The sequence below is a fragment of the Pteropus alecto genome, unplaced genomic scaffold (genome assembly GCF_000325575.1).
Source record: "Pteropus alecto unplaced genomic scaffold, ASM32557v1 scaffold143, whole genome shotgun sequence".
In the NCBI taxonomy this organism is placed as follows: Eukaryota; Metazoa; Chordata; class Mammalia; order Chiroptera; family Pteropodidae; genus Pteropus; species Pteropus alecto.
Window position 1 is genome coordinate 2,685,590 of NW_006434828.1, and position 24,334 is coordinate 2,709,923.

At 53.4% G+C, this 24,334-nt stretch overlaps 1 protein-coding gene across 11 annotated transcripts in view; it reads left to right on the plus strand.

Moving 5' to 3' along the window:
- The window catches only part of UBE2F (ubiquitin conjugating enzyme E2 F (putative)), a 45,837-nt gene that overhangs the window by 1,234 nt on the left and 20,269 nt on the right, over window positions 1-24,334 (plus strand). For 4 of the 11 annotated variants that reach the window (XR_001516706.2, XR_003045766.1, XM_025045407.1 and 1 more), the window contains exons 2-4: window positions 6,702-6,731; window positions 10,137-10,202; window positions 23,920-23,987. Coding sequence is in view for 9 of the 11 variants with exons in the window: in XM_025045407.1 (XP_024901175.1) it covers window positions 6,702-6,731; window positions 10,137-10,202; window positions 23,920-23,987 (164 nt within the window). In the remaining 2 variants the exon portion in view is untranslated. Of the gene's footprint in view, window positions 1-6,701; window positions 6,732-9,468; window positions 9,670-10,136; window positions 10,203-13,046; window positions 13,615-23,415; window positions 23,487-23,919; window positions 23,988-24,334 lie in introns of those variants that run through there. The other 7 variants (XM_015587853.2, XM_025045409.1, XM_025045410.1 and 4 more) reach the window with 7 other exon arrangements.

The following is a 24,334-nucleotide window of genomic DNA, read 5'->3' on the forward strand; positions in this document are numbered from 1 at the left end:
ATACCTGTTTGAAAACATTTACAACATAATTGCTTGTTGCTTACCGCGGGAGGACTTCGTGCCGTGCTCCGGCCGTGGGAATGCTCATGGTGAGAAACAGGTGTGCTTCCGTGGTCGGAACGGTCCCCGCCGGCGCTGTCCCTGTCGCTGCCCCGCGTGCTGCAGGCCTGTGACAGGGCTCAGTGCTGGCTGGCGGATGGCGGGGTTCTTCGTGTCTCCGGCACTCAGCACCGGAGGCTGGTCCGTTAAGGAAGGGATTGGAATTCGATAATCTTTTAGGGTCCCTCTCCATGTTATTCAAGTCAGAGCCTGCGGAGAGCCTCATGCGAAATTAGTCCTCACCGAATCAGCGACAGACCGTCCAAGCACCGCAGGCTGCGGAGAAGGGTTTGTAGGGCGCGTGTAGTGAGCACGCGGGCGTGTGTGTGCAGCTCTGCGGGCGTGTGTGTGCAGCTCTGCACGTGTTCACTGAGCAGACTGCAGTCTCTAGGGGCAAAGGCAGCTTCCCGGGGTGCGAGGCCTACGGTGGGGGAAGAAACAGCTCCTGCCTCGAAGGAGCTGGTAACGTGCAGCACTTACTTTACGACACGTGTTTCCATTTTTTCCGTGTGAGGAGCTGGGCAGCAAAGAAGCACCCCGTGGTTGGTTAGGGGACACCGCGGGGGTGTGTGGCGTTCGATGGCCTGAGACTGATTGATGGCAGGGGAGCGGGCGCCTGAGTGCGGGGTGTTGGGCCTGCTCGGAAGAGAGGCACCACTCAGCCTGCGAAGGTCTGGGACGGGAGGGCGTTGCGTCCAGGGGAGATTTCGGGGTGTGTTCTTCCTCGTCCTCCCGCCGTCCCTGAATCTTCACTCTGCTCTGGCTTGTCCGGTCCGGTGGACGATGAGCAAGACCCTTGTTTGTGTTTGGGCCTCACCTGCTCCGCCAGGGAGAACGCTGGCCTGTGGGTTATAGCACAGAAAGGTTACCCCGTGGGGCAGAGGATGGTGCGTGGCAGCAGCACCGTACTCAGGTGGGCCCTTTGGGACCCGAGTCTCTTTCCCGGGCACTGGCTCCGGGGCTCCGTCTGCAGAGGAGCCAGGAGCCAGGCAAACCCGGGAGGGGTTGGGGCGCGCTGTAGTCCTTGGAGTGGGGGGTCTTGGAGCCGGGGCAGTTACAGCGAGGAAGGTCCAGGCGTCAGCTTGGGGATGGGGAGCAGGCGGGAAGCTGGCAGGTCAGCTGTCCCATCTTGCCCACACCTCGTCATGGCTGATGGCAGCCTTCCTGCACGGAGCGCTCGGGGCCAGGCCCTCTGCCGTCACTGCATAGGGCAGTTCTTGATCGGCTTGCCGAGCCTTGCCAGGTGGGTGGCTCGTTTTGCAGCTGAGGAACTGAGACCCAGAAAGGGTAAGAAAGCCGCCAGGGTGCAGCTTCACCGTCTCACGGCAGCCAGACCCCCCTGCGGGGAACGGGGCCGGCTCTGAGGAGCAGGCCCACGGAAGAGGGCCTCCCGCACGGCCCGGCCCTGCTCAGGACACCCTGCAACTGTCAGGTGGCACCTGCAGGGCCCACAAAGCTGGACTCTGCCCCTTCTCAAGGACAGGCCCAGCAAAGGTCCTTTAACCTTACTTGAAGGAGAGGTGCAAAAGCATCTCCTGCAGCCACCTGTTTCCGTCCGCCCTGGGGTCCCGGTGACTGCCACGTTTCCAGGCCCAAAGCACTTGTGGTGGATGAGTGGCTGTGGGCAGCGGGGCTCGGCACAACATACCTGTGTGGCCTGCCCCCTCCACCTGCCTCAGGGGCTGGGGCCTGGGCTGACCGAGTGGTGTGGGCTTGTGGGGAGGGCAGGTGGAGAGCAGGAGTCCCCAGACTGAGCAGCTGTTCCTGCCTCACATTTATCGGTTGTGAGGTGGGGGCCGCCCTGTGAGGGGTGCGGCCTGAGGTAGGGGTCTGCGCAGCCCACCCAGGCTTTGGAAGGACTGAGCTGAGGGCCAGCTGTTGACAGCCTCACCGAGGGAGGGCTTGGGCCGAGTGTCCCGCAGCCCAGAGGAGAGACCGCAGAGACTTAAGGCAAAAATGTGTTCTTTAACTGGTCCATTGCTGTACTTGACCTCACGTGATGTGGGACCTGGCTCGGCGAAGGTGGATGGGGAGATTGGTGGTTGAAAGGGACAGGTGTCCCAGTGGCGAGGCCATGCAACCGAAGCCTCTTTTTTCTTGGAACAGTGGACCCAGTTCACTGGAGCCGGCTCTTCCTGGGTGTTCCATAGTCAGCCTTGGCGCGACCGGCCGGGACAGGTCTGTCCCTACGAGCACCGTGGCCACACCAGCTCTTCATTCGCACCCCAGGGTGGTTCTTGGGGACAGCCTCCAGGCCAGACCTGGAGAGGGCCTGCAGTGCATTCCCCAGGGGTGTGCAGCACTTGGGGTTTCTGGGTGAGGAGGAAGGGCTGCCATCCGCCCTGAGTTTGGGAGCTGGGGACAGTGGGGAGAGTGTCAGACCTGCGCGTTTCCTGTTGGCCCCAGCTCGGGCCCAGGGAGCCAGCGCCACTGTTCTCAGCCACAGAGCAGGTGGCGCTGTGTTCCTGGCGGACCTTTGGGGATCCCATGGGTCTGAGTCAAGCCCTCGGGCAGAGTCACTTTCTTGTCGATCACTTGTTCACTCAACAAACACATTAGTGCCGGCCGTGTGCCAGCACACTGTTAGAGACCCCCAAAGACCCCAGGGGCTCCAGGCAGGCTGGCGGGAGCCTTCTGCCTGTGTTAGTGTTCGTTAAGTGAGGGGATTTAGAATCGGGCTCACGGAGTTCAGGGTCAGCTCTGGGACTGGGGAACTGGAGGGAGTGTCTCGGGATGCAGCTTTGTCCACGTGGGCCCTCACCCAGGCGGTTCCTGACGTTCTCGTGGCAGCAGGCAGGTTCTGGGCCCGGGCCCGTGGTGTCGGCTCTCCTGGCCCAGGCCTGGTCTGCAGAGTGGAGAGGCCTGGCTGGCCGCCTGCCTAGCACGTAGGGTGCAGGTGCTTGCACAAGGCACCACGTGGGCCTCCCTGGGGTGAGCGCCTCTATCCGCATGAGCAGTGCAGTCATGTGACCGTACAGGACGGGCCCACCCAGGGCCATTCCAGGAGGAGTGGGAATGAGAACCATGTATTGCCCTTCAGAGCTGGGCCCGGCGTGTTGGCAGGATCGTCCCAGATGCCCACCCCAAACCAGCACGTGTGGCGGAGCCTTCCTCCCGCAGAGGGTGGTGGGGCCACGTGAGCCTGGGCCTGCACTCCACAGTGTGCTGCCGGAAGGCCTCCCTCAGACCCGGTGGGAGGGCCGTGGGGGGCGGTGGCAGTGCTGTCTCTGGGGGTGGATGCCTTGGGTCAGCTGTTCCTGGGGGGGGGCGGGGGGCACTCCACAGGTGCCAGGAGTGCGGAAGAGGCACTCAGGGCATCAGGACAGGAAGCTGAGACAAAGCTCTTGTTCAGGGACCCTCAGAGGCGGTGGTTCAGGCGGACGGAGGGGATCGAGTCCCCTGGGAAGGAGCTACCGTCTCTGCCTTGGTCACGGGCGCAGCTGCCCTGCCCGGTGTTGCCTGGTGGGGTTTGGAGCCATCTGCATGTGTGATCGACCTTTTGTCTTAGCTCAGGCCACTGTTACAAAACACCACAGACTGGTGGCTGCAATGACAGACGTTTATTTCTTATGGCTCTGGACGCCGGGACATTCTAGATTGAGGCTCCTGCAGATTCGCTGCCTGGTGAGGGTCCTTTTACCTGAGCCACGCTGCCCTGGCCTGTCTTCTCATGAGGTCATAATCCCATCATGAGGGCCCCGCCCTCAGGAGCTCCCTAACCCTAATCCCCTCCCAAGTGCCCAGCTCCTAATACTGGCCTCTGGAGGGTAGGGCTTCAGCATATGACCCCTGGAGGCACGTCTGTTAATTTAGGACACGGTTTGGTCCTAGTTCGGTCCCTGCGCCTTTGGAATGCCTTGGTCCCCAGCCTCGGTCCCCAGCCTCGGTCCCCAGCCTTGCAAAGAGAAAGGCTCCTCCCGCCAGGACGTTCACACCGGGAGCATTTGCTGGCGAGTGCGCTCGCTAGTCCAGTGCTTCCTGAGCACCCCCGTGTGCCAGGGCTGGGGCCAAGTACCGCCTTGGGGCCGGGTGAGACGGCACAGCCCCTGCCACAGGGAGCGGGCACGGGAAGGGGTGAGCACACGCCCCGTGGGGGCCACTGGGTAGTCGGTGGGTTTGGGAGGCGCCTTTCAGGGCAGGCGTGCTTTGAGTGGGCTCTGCGGTTTTATCTTTAGTTAGAAAGGAAAAGAGTCTCGCTTCTCAGAAGGAAGTAGAGCAGCCACGGGATTGTGCAAGGTGCCAGGTGCCTCCGGGGGAGGCTGGGCCAGTGCGGGTGGCGGTGTGACGTGAGCTTCTCGGGACAGGAACTTCGGCAGTCTGAAAACATCTGGATGTCTCGTCACCTCACAGGTTGTGGTAGTGCCCTTAGTCACTGGAGTCTGCAGGGAAGGGCCGCTGCTTTGCCAAGAGGCCTCAGGCAGATAAAGCAGTCGCTTGTTTCCTTGGTCATCGTCTTCTCATTCGAGGATCGTAAGGTGACAACCATTGCTCTGCATAGTGTTTGCCATCTTTGACGTGTAGAGAAACTACTTGTTGTTTGTGACAGCTCCCCGCGATGAACCCGCGTGAGCATCCCTGGCCTATTTTGTCTTCTGTCCTGGGCCAAATTAAAGTGCCTAGCAACTTTATTGAGGTCCTTGTGCCCCCAAGACTGTCTTCCTGACCTGCACTAGCTCTTGGCCAAGAGCCTGCAGAGGCACTGGCCGGTGGGGGTCCCTTCTGGGCTGGGTCTGAGAGCTCTCCCCGGCCCTCGTCCACCTGCGTCAAGGGAGCTATGTTGAACGTGGAAATGCAAGCACAAGCTCGGCTTTGGAGTCTCCTTCTACCCTGCAATGTCCACTGCAATGTGAAGTTATTGACTCCAGCTGTGTAAACAGCTGTGCGTGAATCCTTTAGCTTGGCAGAGGAGCCCACAGCAGTTTTCTCGGCCTAGGGAGAGTAAAAACTTCAGAGGCCTGGGCCCCACCTAGCGCTTTGGGTGTCGTGGTCTGGATAAGGGGGAGGGGAGTTTGCTCAGCAGGTTCCAGATCGCAGTCGTTGTGCACAGCTCCAGAGCTCACTGAAGTCACAGCTCGTGCTCTGCATAGGTCTGCGTCATAGCAGGCAGGTCGCACCTGGCCAGAGCTGTCGGAAGCCCAGCAGAAACCTCCCAGGTGATTGGCGTGCGGCCGGGGTGGAGAGCCCCTGCCCAAGGGGATGCCCCTCGCCCCCACGCTCGTTCCTGTCATGGTGCTCGGTCGTCATGGTGCCCTGGTCAGCCCCCCGCTCCGTCCCGTGTCCAGACGTCGGCTCTTCCCTGTCCTTCGGCACCATACCGTTTCTCAGACATCTTACTGCTGTCATGGGGCCCTCTTCACGTTCTCTGGCACGGCCATTGTTTCGCCAGACCTTCGTCAAGCTGGGCGGCCAGCGGCTGGTGGCTGCAGATGGCACAGGCCCCCTGTGGAGAGTTGCCCTACCCCACCGCCCGCAGCTCCCCGTGCGCGGGCCCTCCCGCCCCACGCGGTGGGCCGCTCTCCATCCTCTCTGCTCTTGGGCCCCGGGCTCTGCCTTTGCTGGGCCCCTACTGCCGCCCGAGTGCCCACCCCACAGGTCACCCGGCCTCCGCTTCGCCTTTTCTGAAGTTGTCCTCTCAAAGCAGAGCTTAGCGACTTTCATTCACAAGTCTCCCTTAGGTCCCCATTGCTGCCATATAAAGCTTACAAGTCTGAGCGTGCCTCAGCCCCGGGCCCCTGCCCTGAGGTGGACCCTGTGTCCCCGCCCTGCACCGCGCACCCCCGGCTCCCCTGCCGGTCTGGTTCTATGCTGTCGCACGTCACTGACTTGCCTCCTTGGAGTGAGACCACTTGTCCGCCTCTGCAGGACCGAATGCTGCCCGCTCTGTAAGGCCCGCTCAAAACCCTCCTCCCCGGAGTCCCCACGGCCTGAGCGGGCCCAGAGCACGTCACGGCGCGTCTCAGACAGAGACCACTCGCCCGCCCCGTTATTGCTGGGCGTCCCCCCAGACCTCAGCTGTTCGCAACAGGGTGTGGGCCGGTTTAGAGCTTGTCCTGGCCGAGGAGTGCTGGGCTCAGACGCTGATGAGTGACGGGTAGACGAGGCCCTGGAGCGGAGTGCCAGGGCCAAGGAATGTCGCTCCAAGGGCGAGGGCACGACCCCCACGGGACGGAGCGAGTTTCCTCTCACTGGAAAAGTTTGGGCGCAGACTGGGCGAGCCCTCACGGGGAGGCAGGTGCGGAAAACGGGAAGACCCCAGGTGCAAGTATAAATGAGACGCAGGGCAGGAGCTCTGCCCTCGGGCGACCAAGGCTCCAAAAACCGTCAGCGACTCTTTACCTGCCGGTGGTTTCTGTGTTGGTTTTACGCGTTTCATTCATACTAAAGCAAATTTTCAAGGGCCTTTGACTGCACTTGGTGGCGTCTACAAGTCACTTGGTATATTTGAAAGCAACTTCATGGCTAAAGTCTAAACTTGAGACCCATGGCAGGTTTCGGTAAGTTCAGAGTATTTCCCTCAGTGTTCTGGAGGAAATTTGACGATTTAGAACTGCTGATTTTCTGTGGAGTGACTGATCTTAACAGTAATCTCTTTGTTTCTACAGAGGTTGCAGAACTCGAAGCGAACTTACCCTGTAAGTATAGCATCACCGTTCAACATTAAGTGCTCAAAACTAATTGCACGGAGTAGCTTGTTTTGTGTTTTAATGACCTCGCGGAGCAGAAAGCCCGCTCTTTGTGTCCGTGGGGCCTACACGTTGATTTTGTGCAGGCGGGTAGCCCACAGTTCTCAGGGGTCTGAGGAGCGAGACCACTACGGTCTGGCTGAACGTAGCACCTCCTGCTCCCTCTCCTCTCTGAGACGGTCTGTGTCTCCCACCGTGTCTGCCCCACACCCTCTTTGAGCGAGGCGATGGGCGGTCCTGTTTTTGCTCGTGACAGTACACCTTTCCGGTCTGGAGAGTGCTCGCCTGCCGTTCGTCTTGGGTCGTGAGCTGGGCCGACCGCCCTGCCTTTGTGGCCGGGGCCCGCCGGGCCCGGTCCCTCCTGCTCAGACGCAGAGCGCCGCGGGCCCCACTCCTGAGCAGCTCGCGCACCAGGCGGTTAGCTCATGCGACCTGTGGCAGACTCTCCTTCCCTGTCATTAATTCCTTCCCAAACCCTTCATGTTTTATAAGACCATCGAAGTCTGAAATCTTCGGTCAGTTTAGTATTTTCTTGATTTAAAACTTTTTCTCATCATACTTAATTAAAAAATCGTTCCGAGGCAGAGGATGTTTATTGATGGGGGTGAAATATTTTACGCATGGGTCACCTGGTCTGGGCGAAGGCTGCAGAGAGCCTGTCCTGGAGGCCTGCCCGACGCAGGGGAACAGGCTGATTCGGCCTCCACCTACCTGAAGCTGGAAGGACACTTATGGGCACAGCCCTTAAGTGGTTGCAAAGTTAGATTCCAAGGGTAAGTACATATTGTTTCCTAAAAAGTCATTTTTAATACATAAGATTTACGGGTATAGTGGGCTGTGATATAAAATATTTCTCATATAGTGAGTCTCAGTCAGAGTGTCTTAAAAGTCATCAGATCGCTTGGCTTCAAAGTTTCCTTCCGATCGGAACGACCAGGAAGTACCCTGGGATCCTGTTAAAAGGTTATCTTTCCACCTGCCGAAGTATTTACAGATGGTTTGCTTTAAAACGTTCCAGGAAAATAACCAACCGCGAGTTTGGTCAGGCTGGACAGAGCGAGATATGCAGGCTGAGTGGTGGCTGCATTTTACTGTTCTCTTTCCCCCAGTTCTTTTAAGATGAAGTGTGTGGGGACATTTTTCTAATTAAAGGGTGAAGTGTTCCTTCTACTTTCTGCTGCCCTCGTGTCTTCCCCCAGGTTCCACGCGTGCACACGTGCAGACACGTGATCACGTACCACGCAGCCTTCCCATTGAAACACGGTTCGTCTGGTCCTTGAATGTGACTCTTGCAGAGATCGTTGGTTTTTAACCCATGGAGTCGCTTTAGCTTTGGTTAAAAACAATGAAATTTTACAACTGGCTATCAGAGCAGGATTTTAACTAAATACCTTAGGTTTGAAAAAGGCAGGACCCACATCCCTAGCCGGTACAGCCGAGGTGTCAGGTTACAGAGCCTACATGCCACACACGCCCTGGTCCCCAGTCACAGGGCGGGAATCGAAGTCAGTTCATGCAAGTAAGTCCACCAGTATGCAACTCATCATTCGAAACAAGAAGCCGCCCCAAATAAATCTTTCTTATCTGTTTTAATAATCTTTCTAAAATATTTATTAAGGCAAACAAGTAATTTGCCATGTAGTAGTGCTGTTTAGTAATTACTCAGAGCTACTTTGGAACATTGTGCATGCAACTTCACAGAGGTTTCTCTGTTTGCAAGAAATAAAAAATATTCGGATAGAAGGAAATACCGCGTGCGTCAGCCCACGCCTACAGGTAGAGGAAGCTTAGTAAAGCCCCTGCACCAAACCGACCAAAACCTCACTTTCAACCTTTTATTGTTGTTATTCGAGCTTTGACTTCTTTTGCTGTTTAAAAATTTTTTTTTTTTCAGTAGGAAAATTCCTACTGAAAATTCCTTTATTCTCGGTGGCCAGTGTATTGTAGAGGGATTTCTACATCTGTACCTTTATCAAAGCAAAGGCGAATGCTAGGGGTTAAGAACGAATGGATGACGCCATCTCCGAGTAATAAGGAAACATCGCCCCATCCCCTGCCATGTTTTCGTGACACGTTTTTCACTGGAAAGACGGCATTTATCTCTTCGACTCTTAAGCTTAGGAAAAACGAAGCCCATTTAGGTTATTCCATGCACATTTCAAATGTGTGATGTGGGTGAAAGTCTGGAACGCTTTGGCCCCCAGTTTCCTTATGTGTAAAACGAGGAATATGACAGTGCGGCCTCTGAGACCTCCGTCTTCTAGACCGAGTTACCTTTCACCCTGCACTGATTTTCGGGAGGGTTGGCTACGAAAAAGAACCCCACCCACAGTTCTGCAGTTTCTGCCTGCCACACCTGGCATGTTCGTTAATGACACGAGTCACGAACTAGTTTTTGGGAACTAAACTTCCTTCTGTCGATAACCTGTGTGATCTTGGGGTGGTCACCAAACCTCTCTGGACCTTCATGTCATCTCATGACTGAGGACTTTGGACTAGATGGTGTCGAAGGCCATTTCCAAGTCTAAATTTGAATCCCATTTTTGATGAAAATTTCATACTATTGTAAAAGGAGGCAAATTTTTCTGTGAGATTCGTACAAAATAATGTCAGTAGATGACCCAAGGAATTTGTCATGATATTTTCCATGTTTATAAAACACAGTTTCTACGTATGGTTTCTCCAGATTCCTTGGGTACTTCCCGTTGTGTACCATTTTCTGAAGGAGGCAGATGTAGGATGTAGCCACCTTGCCCGGTCTGTACCGCTAGCTCCTCTCCCCGCAGGAACCCCCGCCAGACCCAGACCCCTGCTGGCCTGGTGCGCGTGGGCATGGAGCGCCGCCATCTGGGTCAGCAGCGTCATTTCACCAGTGAAGCAAGCCAAGGTACCACTTGGGTCGTGAAGACGTTTTTAATAAATGCCACGCAGAACCCTGGGTGTGAGCCAGCTCAGCCGCCACACTCCTGACGTGTCCCTCGCTGTGGCAGGTGCGGATGACCGTGGTGCTAGGTGAACAGACCGGAAGTTAGCCTGAGTTCTTGTTCTCGTTTGCACATGTTTAGCTGCCCTTCATCCACAGGTGTCGATCTCCCCGAGGTTTGGTGTTTTTTTCAATGTAGCATGATCCTCGAAATTAATGGAAAGATCTCTGTCGTTAGTGACCATTTAAAGGTTAAGAGAGAAGCTCTCGATTTGTGATGTGGTGGTAGAAGACCGTCGGGAGGGACCGGCGGGAGGGAGAAGCGCCGTGGGTTTGCAGCCCCAGCACACCGGCAAGTTCACTGCTGACCAGCGAGGCCGTGGGCGCCGCGGCCGCTCCCAGACCTTCCTGACGTGCTGTTTCTCTTGCAGGTACATGTAAAGTGCATTTTCCTGATCCAAACAAGCTTCATTGCTTTCAGCTAACTGTAACCCCAGGTAATATTTTTACGTACCTAAGTGTTAAAGTGATTTTCAAACAGCAAATTTTAAAGGCTGCCCAAACCTAGAATCTTTGGCCCGATTTGTCCTCTAATTTTTTGGAAGTTCTGGCAGTAATGACTGTTCACATGAAGACAAGTGATGCTTTGCAGTCAGATAAAGCCTAGTAACGTGAATCTGAGGCATCGAGCGTGTGCTCCAGCGAGTGGGGACAGACTGATGACCGCGGCGAATGGGGACAGAGGCGGTGGGTGTGCGGTGAGGACCGTGAGCTCTGAAGGCCTGGCGGGTTCCGATCCTGCTCCCCTTTGTAGCAGCAGCGTGACCATGGCCGATTTGCTTAAACCTCTCGCGGCCGCAGCCCCAGCTGTAACATGGGGCTGGAGCCGGCCCTGTGTGAGGGGACAGCTGTGAGGACTGCAGGGACAGTGAGCGGAGCGCCTCGCCCAGGCTGCTGCAGCAGGCACATCGCCCGCCATCCTCGGGGCTGGGCCGTGTCTCAGCTCAGGGGCTCGGGACGGGAGCGGACTTCTCCTTGGTCAGACGGGGCCACGGGGGGTGACTTGTGTTTTCTCTACTCAGCACGGCTCCCCGGGTTGCCCGGCCTGGTGGCAGCAGCCACTGGGCGTCGGGGTGGTGCCATGGCCGGGGGGACGACAGGAATGGAGGAAGTGGAGGGCGTTGTTTTATTCAGGGGGTGGAGAGGGGGCGAAAAGTGAGACTCGTGAGTCACTAGCTGATGTAAAAGGGAAAGATGAATTTCCTTGGGTGAAAATGAGCCCACAAATAAGCCCCGGCACTGTCTCCCTGTAGGTAGAGTGGTGTTTTGTTTGTTTGTTTGTTTGTTTTTATGGAAGATGTCTTGTTACAGCAGGAGAGATCCCATTTTCTAAATGTGCTTGAAAAGTGGGGAGGGAGTTGCGGCCGGACACTGTTAGAGATGGCGTGTCACGCGCCTGAGCCCGCAGGCCACTGGCGCTCCAGGCTTTAAACTAAAAGGATGGAAATGGCCACCGTTCCGACCATCGCACACCCCGGCGCCCCCCCCCCGCCCCCGCCCGCTGTTCTCAGCAGGGGGCATCGAGCATGCTCTGTGTCGTGGAGACTCAAGGCCACTGTCGTGGATGTCACTTGCTGTGGCGGAAGCATTGCAGGTGATTCTCACAAATTCTCGTGCCGGCGGAGACCGGTTCTCCGTTGACCAAGCGGTCTCAGACTCGCGTGTTTCTGCTAAAAGTCTTTTCCGCCCTCTGCCTTCCTAGGGCATTTTCAGTGGCTGTCGGGGCCCTGTCGCTCTGCCCCCTGCCCCGGCAGGGGGGGGTCTGTGGTCCCTCTCAGACCCCTGGTTGACTTTGTAAGGCTTATTGCTGTGGCCCATGGCTGAGCTTGTGTGGAGTCCAACTTCTGGATAATGGTTACTTTTTTGTTTTTTTTTACTGTATTTTTAACAAATTACGTGGATGTTGTGATTATGTGTCTGAAAACACCTTTGACGTTCCTTTTGTTCTTAAAAGCGGAGCGCACTGTTTATCACAGTTTTGGTATTCGCTGTTGGATCGGATAAAAAAGGGCCCTGCGTTTTGGTCCCTGTAGCTGCTGAGTACCTTAGCATTTGTACTTGTAACCACTGCACACCAAGGACACGATTGTCACTCTCAGCCGGCACTGAGCATGCCCATCACAATCGTGTGCCGCCCTCGCCCTGTGGGGTCAGCGGGTCGGAAGGTCACCGAGGTGCCTGCCACTTGTAATTACAACATGGCAGCGTTCTGCCAACCCGAACTTCCCTGATGCAATCAATGGTCTTAAGAAAACTTTCCGGAGTCACGCTTTGCATTGAAAAAAATGACAGAGCTGCGCCTACGTAGCGGAGTTCTAACGAGGTGTGAAGCAGATGGTTTCGAAGTGGCTCACGCACAGCCAGTAGTCCTGGGGCTGAGTCTGCGAACTCGGTGACATGGAAGGTCTAGACTCGGGGGTGGCAGTGGAAGCTTGAAGCGCTTTATCTGGCTTCTGGCGAAGTAGCCCTGTTCGTCTTTCAGAGCTGTTTGTGTTTGGAATGTCCGTCATGCTTGGGAATAAATGTACTCTCCAGAGAAAAGAAGGAGCTTTATTTGGTGCTAGAGGAAAAGAAGTGAATTTAGGAGGAAAAAGAAGTTTTCATATCAGTTCACAAAACAAGAAAAAATACTAGTAAGTAAAACGGGAGAAAACAAAGCAAAACTCTGAAGACTGGCTGAAATCTCTCTAGAGCCTTCTGTGAAGTTAGAGGGACGGTTTGTTGTTGCTCAGCTGGCCTGTGGCGTCCCCTCAGCCTGCCCGCTGTGACATGGTGGCTTTCAGGCAGAGGTGACCACGGACTTAAACAAAAATTATTATCGTTTTAATTTTGGTTTTTCCTTTGTAAGTAAATTTTACTGAGGTGTAAAATTACAAAGATGCGCTAATTCGAACCGCGCAGCTTAATGAGTTTTCAAAAATGTGCACACCTGTGTAAGCACCCCCGGCAGAGTTGCGAATCAGTGTGGCCAGCGCATGAGCTCACGTGAACGAAGCTCTTCGTGCTCGTGTTACGTAAGAGAATCTTCGGCATCGCCTGTGCCCGCGTGCGCATCTCTGGCTTCTCCCGTCCCGTGGTTTTGTGTTCGTGCGCGCTGTTGGCTGTCAGTCGTTTGTTCCTTTTTCTTTGTGGTACGCATCTGCCGTGATTGTTCATTTTCCTGTTGATGGACATTTGAATTCTTTCCAGCTTTGACTATCACAAAGAAGACTGCCGCTAGCATTCTCGTACCCTCCTTTCTATGCTCATATTTGTCATTTCTCTTTAATTCCACTTCACAGTGAAATTTGTGACTCATGGGAAAGACGCGTTTAACTCGAAGAAGCTTTCTCCAGTGGTTGTGCCGTACACCAGCTAGCACTGTGTGAGAACTCATCATCGCTCTACGTACTCACCAGTATTTGGGTGTGGAGTAGTAGCTCATCGTGGTTTTGATTCGCGTTTGCCCAGTGCTGGGGTTTTGACGGCGACTGGGTCGATGCTGTGCATCAGTTCGGCAGCAAACAAGGTCGTAACAGTACCGAGGCTTCTTCCCATCTAAGAGCACGGAGCATGCTCCGTTCGTTCCAATTTTCTCTAGTTTCTCGGCAGGATTTCGTATTAACAAAATACTTCATTAAATACATTGCTAAGTGTGTCACGGTTTTTGAAACTGTTGTAAATAGTACTTTTTAAATGTCCATTTACTCGTTCCTAGTATATAAAAATACAATTGATTTTTTAAATATAGATCACATGTCCTGTTACCTTGCTAAGTTCAATTATTGAATTCTAGTAGCTTTTTAACATATTCTGAGGGTTCCTATAATGTCCACACTTGTAAATAAAGACATTTTGGCTTTCTCATCAGTCCATACGCCTGTCTTTGTTGCTGTGCTGCCATGGCCACCAGCACTGTATTAAATACAGAGAGCATGAGTCTCTCTGCCTTGTTTCTGATCCCAGCGGGAAACCATTCATTGTTCATGGAATGTGATGTCAGCTGTAGGTGGTTGTTTTTTTTTTAACATGACCTTTATCAGATTGAAGAGTTTGCTTCTTTCCTAGCCTGCATAGATTTTTTATCATGAATATGTTTTTAACTTTTTCAGATTTTTTTTTCACATCAATAGAGATGATCATATGATTTTTCTCCTTTGTTTTGTGAATATGGTGAATGGCACATTGATTTTTGAATGTTAAACCAACATTGCCTTCCTATAATAAGCCCCACTCAGTCATGATGCATTGTCTGTTTCTTATGCTGCTGGATTCAGTTTGCTAGTGCGTGGTTCCAGAAGTTTGCATCAGTGTTCGTGAGGAGTGTTGGTTTATTGTCGTTTCTTTGGTTTGACATCAGGGCGATGCTGGCCCAGGAGAATAAATGAAGAAGCATTTTCTTCTGTTTTCTGAAAAAGTTTGTGTAGGACTGGTATCATTTCTTCCGTAAGTATTTCGTAGAATTTACGAGCTAAGCAAGCTGGACCTGGAGTTTTCTTTCTTGGAAAGTTTTAATTTATGAATTAAATTTATTTAATAGGTACAGGGTTATTCATCCGTTATGTTTCTTAAAGTCAACTTGGGTCGTTTTTTTCTTTCAAGCAGTTTGTCCATTTCATCTAAGTTGAAGAACTGATTGACGTAAAAGTTCAGAATATTCTCTCATTCTTCTAATGTCTTCAGGCCCCGTACTGACGCCCCGTTTTCCGTTCCTGATATTGGCAACCGGGTCTTCTCTTTATTTTCTTGATGATGTTAGCTTGAGATTTCTCCAGTTGACCTTGGCAAAGAGCTAGCTTTCGTTTTTGTCATTTGTCCATTTCACTGATTTCTGCTTTTATCTTCACTATTTCCTTCCTTATACTTTGGGTTTAATTTGCTTTTCTTTTTCTTCCTTCTTAAAGTAGAAACTTAGATCATTTAAAACCTTTTAAAACAGTGTTGCTCGAGGTGTGTGACTTTAATTTAGCATGATGCTTTTTCATCCATGTTGTTACAATAGTATTTCGTGTCTTTATTGATGAGTTGTGTTCCGTCATATGGGCGTATACCGGTTTACTTATACATCCATCCGTCGATGAACCTTTGTGTTGTTCACTTTCGGGCCATTATGCATAAAGCTGCTGTAAACGTGTGAGCGCAGGTCTTTGTCTGCCAGTGTGTGTTTATTTCTCCTGGCAGTGGAATTACTGGGTCCTGTGACAGGAGTAAGTTTAACTATATAAAATACCGCCGTTCTCTTTTCCAAAGTGAAAGCACTATTTTGCATCCCTGCCAGCCATGCCTGAGGATTCCAGTTACCCCACGTTCTTGCCAATGACTGCTGTTCCCTCTTTGAGTTTGCCTTCCTAGCAGGTGCATCTCTCATTGACTTTAATTTGCATTTCCCTAATGGCTGATGAGGTTGAGCGTCTTTTCCGTGCTCGTTTGCTATCTGTGCGTTTTCTTTGTTCAATTGTGTATTTGGATGTTTCGTCTATTTAAAAGTTGTGTTGCTTGACCTGCCGTCATTTGAGTTGTAAAGTTTACATACCTGGATATGAGTCCTTTATGAGATACCTGTTTTTTTTAATGGTTAACAATATCTTTATTATTAACGTTACATCTATAAAAACTCTCAGGGAATTCTTTAGCTACCGTTGTAAATCTTGCATATTTATGTGTATAGTCACCTACATTTGTTTTTAAGTATTTTGATTATTAGATTACTAATGTTTTCTTAACTTGAACATTTAATCAATAAAACTCCTTAACTAATGCATGATGATAAAAGCACAGCTTACACCGAGTCACCGAGTTTTAATAGATTCGTCTCAACAACTAGGGAGCTTTCAAAGACATGATGATATGAGCAGAGCACTGAGCAGGCCTTTCGCCGTGCCCTCTGTGCGGTGGTCGATGTGCCCACGTCAGGTTCCAGACGCGCAGAACAGGGACCCTCGCCCCTGTTCTCGCTGGATGGAGTTTGAACTTTCAGTGTGGCGCCGAGCATCACGGGGTGGCACATTCGAAGGGGAGCCGGCTTCTCTCCGACAGCGCCTTCCCCAGCAAAGGGCCCTGGGAGTGGAATGGCAGTTCTCCCTTCTTAAACGCAGCGGGAAAGTGGCGTGAGCGCTTCACACGGTCACCTGCCTGAGTGCCAGCCGCGTCTGTCAGGGAGACGTGAGCGCGTCACACGGTCACCTGCCTGAGCGCCAGCCGTGTCTGTCAGGGAGACGTGAGCGCGTCACACGGTCACCTGCCTGAGCGCCAGCCGTGTCTGTCAGGGAGACGTGAGTGCTTCACACAGTCACCTGCCTGAGCGCCAGCCGTGTCTGTCAGGGAGACGTGAGTGCTTCACACAGTCACCTGCCTGAGCGCCAGCCGTCACCGTCTCGCACCGACCTTGCCGACCTCTGCCCTCGGCCTCACACTCAGCCCCAAGGCCAGTGCTCACGGCACACGCCAGCTTCCTGCGTGCGTGTGAAATGAAAGCCACGCGTCACTGTGGCTGAAACCGTGCTCGGGCGTGGCGCGTGTGACGTGCCCAGGAGCGGCGTGCTGTTCGCACGGTGAGCGCTGTGGCGCTGCAGCCACCCCGGCTCCTTCTCAGTTTCCTGTGCCACCTGAAGGTGCCTTTTATGTGGCGGAGGCTTTTTCTTTACCGTTGTCAAAAGTCATGTGTCGTGCGGTGTAATTCACAGACGGTGAATTCACGGCCGTTGTCGTGCGTGTGGTTGTTGGCACCATGACGCACTTCGTGTGGCTGCCCGGGCCACCAGGTGGAGGATGTACCCTCCGCCCCTCGGCACGCAGTCTCCACCCCACCCCCAGCCCCCGCAGTCCTTGATCTGATTTCTGTCCCTGCCGCTTGCCTTTTCCAGAGGGTCGTATAAATGGCCCAGACAGAGCGAGGCGCGTTGCGAGCGGTTTCTTTCACCCAGCGCAGTGCCGTCAGGGTCGTCCGTGTCGTCGTGTGTATCGTCATTGCCGCTGGTCATCGCTGACCTCGCGGGGGGAGGAGGGGGCTGGCGAAGCTGGACTGCGGCGGAGGTGGGTCTTCCTAGCGCGGGGCAGGCGCGCAGTCCTGCCGAGTCCTGATTGTAGCCCGGTGACACCCATTCTGGACTTCTGACCTAGAAAACATAATAATTCGTATTGTTTGAGCCACTGAGTTCAAGGTCATTTATTTTAGCAACAATACAAAACTAACCCAGTACCTGTGCTTCTTTTTGGTCCTAAGAAATACAAATATTTCCTCTGGTTTTTCACAGAGCAGTTTTATAGCTGTAGGTTTTACAGTTCGGTCTGTGATCCGTTTGGAGTTCATCTTCACATGTGGTTGGTACGAGGTCAAGTTCTGGTTCCCCCTCGCTCCTCCCTCTCCTTTCTCTTCCTGGAATGATGGGAAGCGTCCTGCCCTCTCGTCTCCTAGAGGACTTCGTGCAGAATGAGTGTTCTTCATTGAATGACGACGCCACCTAGGTCTGGAATTTTGTTGTTTTGTTTTTGTGGTAAGATTTTAAAGTATGAATCCAGTTTCTTTAAACAGATAGAGGGCCGTTTGGGCTAATTATTCTTCAGTGAGCTTGGTAGTTTGTGTCTCTCAAGGAGCTCGTTTATATCATCCATGTTTCAAAGTTCATCGGTGAAAGGTCGCTCTTCATATCTTAGCCCTTTGAGTTCTTTGGACTCTGTGTTGATATCCACTCTTTGATTTCCTGCTAATGAAAATTACTGTTTTCTTTTCTTCTGGATCATGTTAGCTAGAAGATTACCAATTTTATTGACCTCTGCAGAGAACTAGCTTTTGGTGTCATTGACTTTCCTCTAATATTTATTATTTTCTGCTTATATCTTTGTTATTTCCTTCCTTCTGCTTGTTTTCAGTATAATTCTGTTTCCAATTCCTAATGTGGAAGCTTAGACAGGTAGCAGGTGTTTCCATTTCCCCATCCCGACCTTTATCGTGTGGTTCTCATTTACTTTACGTGCGTGAGAACCCAGGATGCTCTCTTTGCTTTAGATGGTCTATTTTCCTTATATGTTTGTCGACATCCTTACTATTTATGACCTCCATTCCTTTCTGTGGCTCTGAGTTTCCATCAGTTACTTTCCTTCCGCCCAAAGAAGATCCTTGGATCTTTCTTTCTTTTTTTTTGGGGGGGGGGGTAGGTGCAGATTTATTTGCTGATGATGAATCCTGCCACCTTTGCTGAATGTTGAATTCTTAAGTTGACAATTTCAGCATTTGAGGAATATCAGCTATTGGTTTCTGACTTGCATTTTTTTCTTATAAGAAGTCATGGTGATTCTTTGTTCTACTTTATGCGATGTGCATTTTTATTTTCTGGCTGCTTTTAAGATTGTCTCTTTATCACGCAGTTATTTAGCAGTTAGTTTATGACGTGCTTTGATGTGGGTTTTCTTCTGTTTTTCTCACTTTGAGTCTATTGAGCTTTTTGGAGCTACAAGTTACAGTTTTTATCAAATTTAGAAATAATTTGACGAGTGTTTCTTTTAAGTTTTTTTCTGTAACCCCTTCCTGGCATTCCAGTTATGTACATTAATATCTCTTACATATTTCTACTGCATATAAATTATACATCTTCTGGGTCTCAAGGTTTTGATACCTCTCTGTGCTTCGTCGTGGGTAATTTCTAGTTCTGCAGTGTCTGATGTTCCGTGAAGCTCATCTAGTGAAGTTTTCATTTTAGATGCTGTGTTTTTTGCTATTGTCATTTGTTTTTTTTTTTTTTTTCGTGTTTTCCATCACTTTCCTCATTATGTCCATGGAAATCTCAGCACCACTTCCTAACAGCTGATTTGGTGGCCTCCTGACCCCCATGTCACAGCTAAGCACCTGGCTGCAGGTCCCTCGGTGCCCTGCCTCCCTTCCCTCTCATTCCAGCCCTGCCTCTACCCCGCCCCCAGTCCCCGTCCTGTCTGCACTGTCTCCCCTGTCCCTTTGTCCTCCCTCGCCCTGCCCCGCCCGTCCTCAGATCCCAGCCAGCCAGCCTGGGTGGAAGCAGCATGCCTCAGCTCCTCCTGCAGAGCAGTGATGTCGTGCCGGTCCCCCCGAGCTGTGCTGGACTGGCTGGGTGACTGCGTAGCCTCAGGTGACTGACCGCACGTGGCGTCCGCTCCCCCTGTCACCATGCTTTAGCACTGTGGCACTTGTCCTAGTTTTTGGATCTTACCTAATGCCTTCCCCGCAAGCTTCCCCCGAGTAAGTCGGCCCTCTTCAGTGAACAAGCTTTGCGTGTGCTCTGTGTCCCACAGGGTCGCACACTTTTGTCTTCACACGTTAGTCAATGTTGGGGGGCGGATCCCACCCTGGCCAGTTTTCGTGTGGCCTGTAAACAGAGAACGGTGTTTACCTTTTTAAAGGGCTGTTTAAAAAAACAAAACCACATGTGACAGACCTGCTGGCCCGTTACAGAAAAAGCGTGCCAGCCCGGATCACGTTGGCAGGGCAGTGTGTGTCTTGGCTTTTAAGGTTAAATTGTGCGTAGAGTGTAATTTCCAGTGTGCTGTGAATATGGACAATTAAAGATGAAGGGACGACATTGTTCCTTCAAGTGTGTCCAGTGGACCCTGCCACGTCGTGCTCTCGAAAGCACGAGCAGGCGCCGCCTCGGTGGTCGGAAGACGCCGTCGCTGCCTTTCCTCCCTGGCTCGTGTTTTCATCCCCCCGTCCCACAGGACGTTACCCCGATGTGAACATTTTCCTACCGTGAGTATTTTGTCACCTGGTCTTACTCTTACTCTACGTGTATGCTGAATTATTTTCAAAGTTCCTTTAGCTATAACACTCTGGTGTTACGCATTTTCTCTTGGATGGTTGCTAGTTATTGTTTGTACCAGCTCCTGGCTCCCCGTTTTCCTCCTCTGCCGCCAGCTGCCCCCCGTCTCATCTCCCGACCCCTCTAAAGGGGAGGACCTCAAGGCTTCTGTCCTCGGACCTGCACGGCAGGTCTCCAGGGACCTCGCCGGCTTGTGAAATCTAAGCACTTCTGTGCACGGAATGCTCCCAAACTGCTCTCCCCCGGCCCGCCCTCTCCCCTTCACTCCAGAATGACCCGTCAGCTGACGGCCAGCGCCTCTACTTGCGCGTCGCCGCGAGACCTCAGGTCCACGTGTCTGACGTTGAACGTCGTGCAGCTGTGCCCTCTGCCGTCTTCGATCTCTGTCCTTCCCACGGCAGGGTCAAAGGTCCCCGGGCTCTTTCTTCTCCACCGCGTGCCGACCCGTTAGCCGATCCCGTGCTGCTGCCCGCAGCGCTCCCACCCTGGTCCTCACCAGCGTGACCTCCGCTGACGAGTCACAGCCCCGGGGTCCGCTCTGCGAGCCTGCCCTCCTGTGCGCACACCCCTCTTGTGGCTCCTCGGCCACTCCGTAAAAGCCAGCTCACTGACAGGGGCCCGCAAGGCCACGCCTGTCACCTCTGTGGCCTCAGCTCCTGTCCCCTGCCTGGCTATCTGGCCTCCTCAGCGTTCCACACCCGGCCCTCCCACGGGCCTCACCCAGCTCTCCCTCCCTGGGGTGTCCATCGCCCCGAGAGCCTCCTCGTCAGCCTACCCTCTCTCCAACCCCCATTTAAAATGGCGGCCCCTCCTGCCCGCTACTCCCTTAGCTCTTTTCACCTTCTGTTATATGATGTCCATCCTTATTTTGTCTCCCACTGGAGGATAAGCTTCATAGGGGCCGGAAGGGGACTTGCTGATATAGGTGTTTTGTTACAGCTGTGCCATTCTGTCCTTGGACTTCAAAGTTAGAGGCCAAAAATGAGCGGGTCTTTCTCTGAAACGATCTCTCAGCCGACTGCTAGATGAGGGTCCTTCTTCCATTTTGTCAGAATCAGAGAGTTGGAAAGCACCTGACGTGGAAAAGGCTTTGTCACAGTTTCTGGCGTGCGTACTTTCCCGAGACTCGTCACCCACCTGATTGATCACTAGTCACTGCGGAGCGTCTCATTTGCCCTGAAGTGCTCAGAGCTGAGGAGATCGTGCGAGCATTCGTTTCGTCACCCCCTACCAGTGTGACGTCTTAGAAACTCACCACGTGCTCTGTGTTTTCCTCAAAAGCTCAGAACAGGCTGAGCTTGTTCTGTTTGTCGGCAGCACCTGCCGTGACGTCACTGGCGGAACAGGTCTGATTCCAGACCTGCCGCAGCCAGACCCGGGTCAGGCCTCTCCTCCCTTGTCACTTCTGAGATGTGCCTCTGGCCGCCGTGTCTCTGCTGAGTTTAGTTCCTGGCGGACCGGCGAGGCACGGCGCTGGTCACCTGGGCGGAAGAAGGCGCATGCCTTTTGCTTATCGACGGCCCTTAGGCCTGCTTCTCCGGTGGTGGCTTGTTCACAGTCGGCTGCGGGTAGGAGTTGCTGAATGAGACAGTGATCGCCCGGCCTCCAGACGCCACAGTGTGTCGGAAATCAAGACAGTCCAGCACGAACCAGGTCCTGTGACACCGTGCCCTGCCCGTCACGGGAGTGGGTGTGGGACAGGGGAGGGCACAGCCGTCCCCGAAGGCGTCCGTTCAAGGTGCGTCACGGTGACCAGTGCGTCCGCGGTCCTCCTGTCCTCTGCGATTAGTTTACAGCTGAGGCAGAGTGTCGTGTCAGAGGACATGAGAAGTCGGCCCACCTTTACGGGGGGTGGGGGTGGCAAAGGACAGCTGGCGGGACTCAACTTTGGGGGTGCCGGCGGGCACATTCGCTTGAGGACAGGGCACACGTGGACACGGGCCATCTAGAAGTGGGTTCCCGCGAGGCTCTTGGTGCCCACACTCCCCCTCCCCCCCTCAAGCAGCCTGACCTTCCAGGGAGACCCATAACCGGCTGGAAGGCACTGGCGAATCGTTCTGGGAGGCAGGAGGGCGTGGGCCCAGGGCATGGGAGGAGGGAGGCGAGCCCTCCCGTGGTCACCCCGGGGCTGAGGACAGGAGCTTTCCCTGCTGCTTGCCCTGTCGTACTTGGACACTCAGTTATCTAAGGAGCAGGATGTTTTCAGCCGTAGCCTCCCTGCATTATGACACAGTTGGCAACTTGGATGTGTGTGGCCCTGGCCACGGTGTGCCCTGGGTGACAGATGCCCTGAACCCTCTGCCCGCTGGCACCAGAGCTGAGGCCTTTCTCCGCTCCACCCTGCGAAGTGCAGGCTTGAGAGCCAGACCACCAGGTGACTTGGCGAGAACTCTCCAAGTGGCTCCTCACTGAGAGTTGATAATGAGAGATGATCTTGGGGTTCATCTCCAGTCTGTGCCCCAACTGCTCTTTAAGTTGGACTGTGGAGTTTCTGGGCGAATTCAGTGACACGTAAGCAGGCTGGAGTGGGTCCAGAAGTCATGTATCTTAGAAGAGAGAAGTGTTCCAGGCTCAAAGCATCACCTTCCCCAAGGAGGCTTATTCCGTGCAACACCAAAAAAACATCAGAGCGTCCGCTCTGTCCGGTGAGCCCGGAGATGGTGTCCTGCTGCTGCTGATGAACGGAGCGCTTGACGAGGCCAGAGGAACAGAAAAATCAAAACCACGTGAGACCAAATGACAGCCCCTTTGGAAGTGGTAGGCGGTGGAGGCGGCACTCACCAGTGAAGGGACGTGGCTAGGGGACAGCCGCCGTGGGGCAGGATGGGACAGCCAGAGCACGGCCTGGAGCCTCAGGAAGAGGGCCGAGCAGGAGCAGCATGTCACCCAGAAGCCACGGCAGTTCATTATGCGCGGCTTCAGGAGCCTGACGCTGACTGCTATGCAGGTGATCAGCATCGGGGTGTGAGGCTGATGGCCTCAGAGACTTTGGGGAATGAGGCTGTACTCAGAAGCCACTTATTTAAAAAGTTCTTGTATCTGGAGTTAAATTTTTTCCCCCAAATAACACCTTTTCCAAAGACTTGATGCTGTTGATCACTAACCCAAGTGTATTTGTAAGCACTAGAAATAGACATATAACTAGGGGCAGGATAAAATAAGTGGGTACTGTGGGATGATAGGCAAGCAACTAGAAAAAACTAAACCACCTTATTCTGTGTAATAGATTCTAGATGAATGAATGAGCTGATGAAATGTATGAAACCGTAAACTTACTAAAAAATACAGAAATAAAATAGTTCTGTAATCTTGTTTGGTAAAGACTTTTAAGCATAGTATCAAGGACGGAGACCACAGAAAGACTGGCTGAAGAACAGAAGCTGAGGGGAACCACAGAGTCGGGGGGCTGACAGCAGACCATTAAGCGTCCATCTTAGACGGAAAGCTGAGGGAAGCGGTAGATGAGGTATTGACGATTTGTTCTTGGTTATAAATGTTTTAGGGGATGTTGGACCTTCATTTTACACAGTATTTTGTCAAATCTTGGGATTTTGAGTCATTTAATTCCTGGGGGGCGTGTGCAGGCTCCAGCGCATTCGTGCTGCAGCGCCCTCTGCTGGGAGCAGCGTGCATGGGAGAGGCTGGTGGCTCTGTCAGAGGGATTGGGGCTGCTTTGTGGGATCTGATGGCCCAGAGTGGCACGGCCGTGCCACCCTACGTGGGGCCGCCTCCTGTGCCTGCCAGCCCACGGCAGTGGACCGGGCAGGGCACACCAGCGAGGCAGCGAGTCTGTCTACTGGGTTCAGGGTCGTGTCCCCATGTCCCCAGGGCCTAGAGCAGTGGCTGGCAGAGGGTCTGTCCTCAGTAAACCTTTGTTAAACGACAGGAAGCTGTGTGCCAGTCAGTAGGGGAACAGCAGCCGCCGCTAGTCTGCCAGCCCCGTGACACTGATGTTCTCGTGGGGGAGACCAGCAGCGGACAGATGACCCAGCAGCTTAAACAAGGGGTTACCTGTCGTGAGTGTTGGAGGGGATACACTGGGTGCTGTGATGTGGAGCACTTGAGGCTGAGAGGCTCGAGTGTGGCGGGGGAGACAGGCAGAGACGGAGTCTGCCAGAAAGATGCCTGTGCCTTCCCCGAGGACGCCCGCCCGGGGCAGGCACGCACAGCAGGCAGGCCCGTGTGGAGCGGGAATGCGGGCGGGGAAGATACGGGGCAGGACGGGGGCTGGACGGCAGGGGGAAGGACGGTGGCCTAACGAAGGCCCCCTCCGGCCCTGTCGTTAAACTCGTAATGCTCTGCATTTGCCAAGTACTAACATGGTGTTTGCTTTTGTTTCCTTTTTTTTTAATTTAAAGGATTTTTTGTTTTGTTCTGTGTTTCTTGATAGATGAGGGTTACTACCAGGGCGGAAAATTTCAGTTTGAAACTGAGGTTCCGGACGCATACAACATGGTGGTGAGTAGCCTCGTCTGAGCCCGTGTCCCCTTCGCGTGGCTGGGCGGTGTCACAGGCCCAGCAGAGGGTGGCTGGGCGGTGTCACAGGCCCCGCATGGCGGTGTCACAGGCCCAGCAGTACCCCGCATGGCGTCTCTGTTTCCCGCCCCGGCCTGATTACTGATAATTCCTGAAACGACCGACAATTCTGTGGTTAACGTCACTGAGCAGCAGCATTTAGTTTTAGCAGACAGATTCATTTCGTCAGCAAGGATCTGTGAGAACTGTGCCGGGCAGCCCGCACTGGGGGACAGGTCTGCGGGCCGCAGCGGCCGCCCGGGCGGGACCTTTGCTGTGAGCTTCCTGTG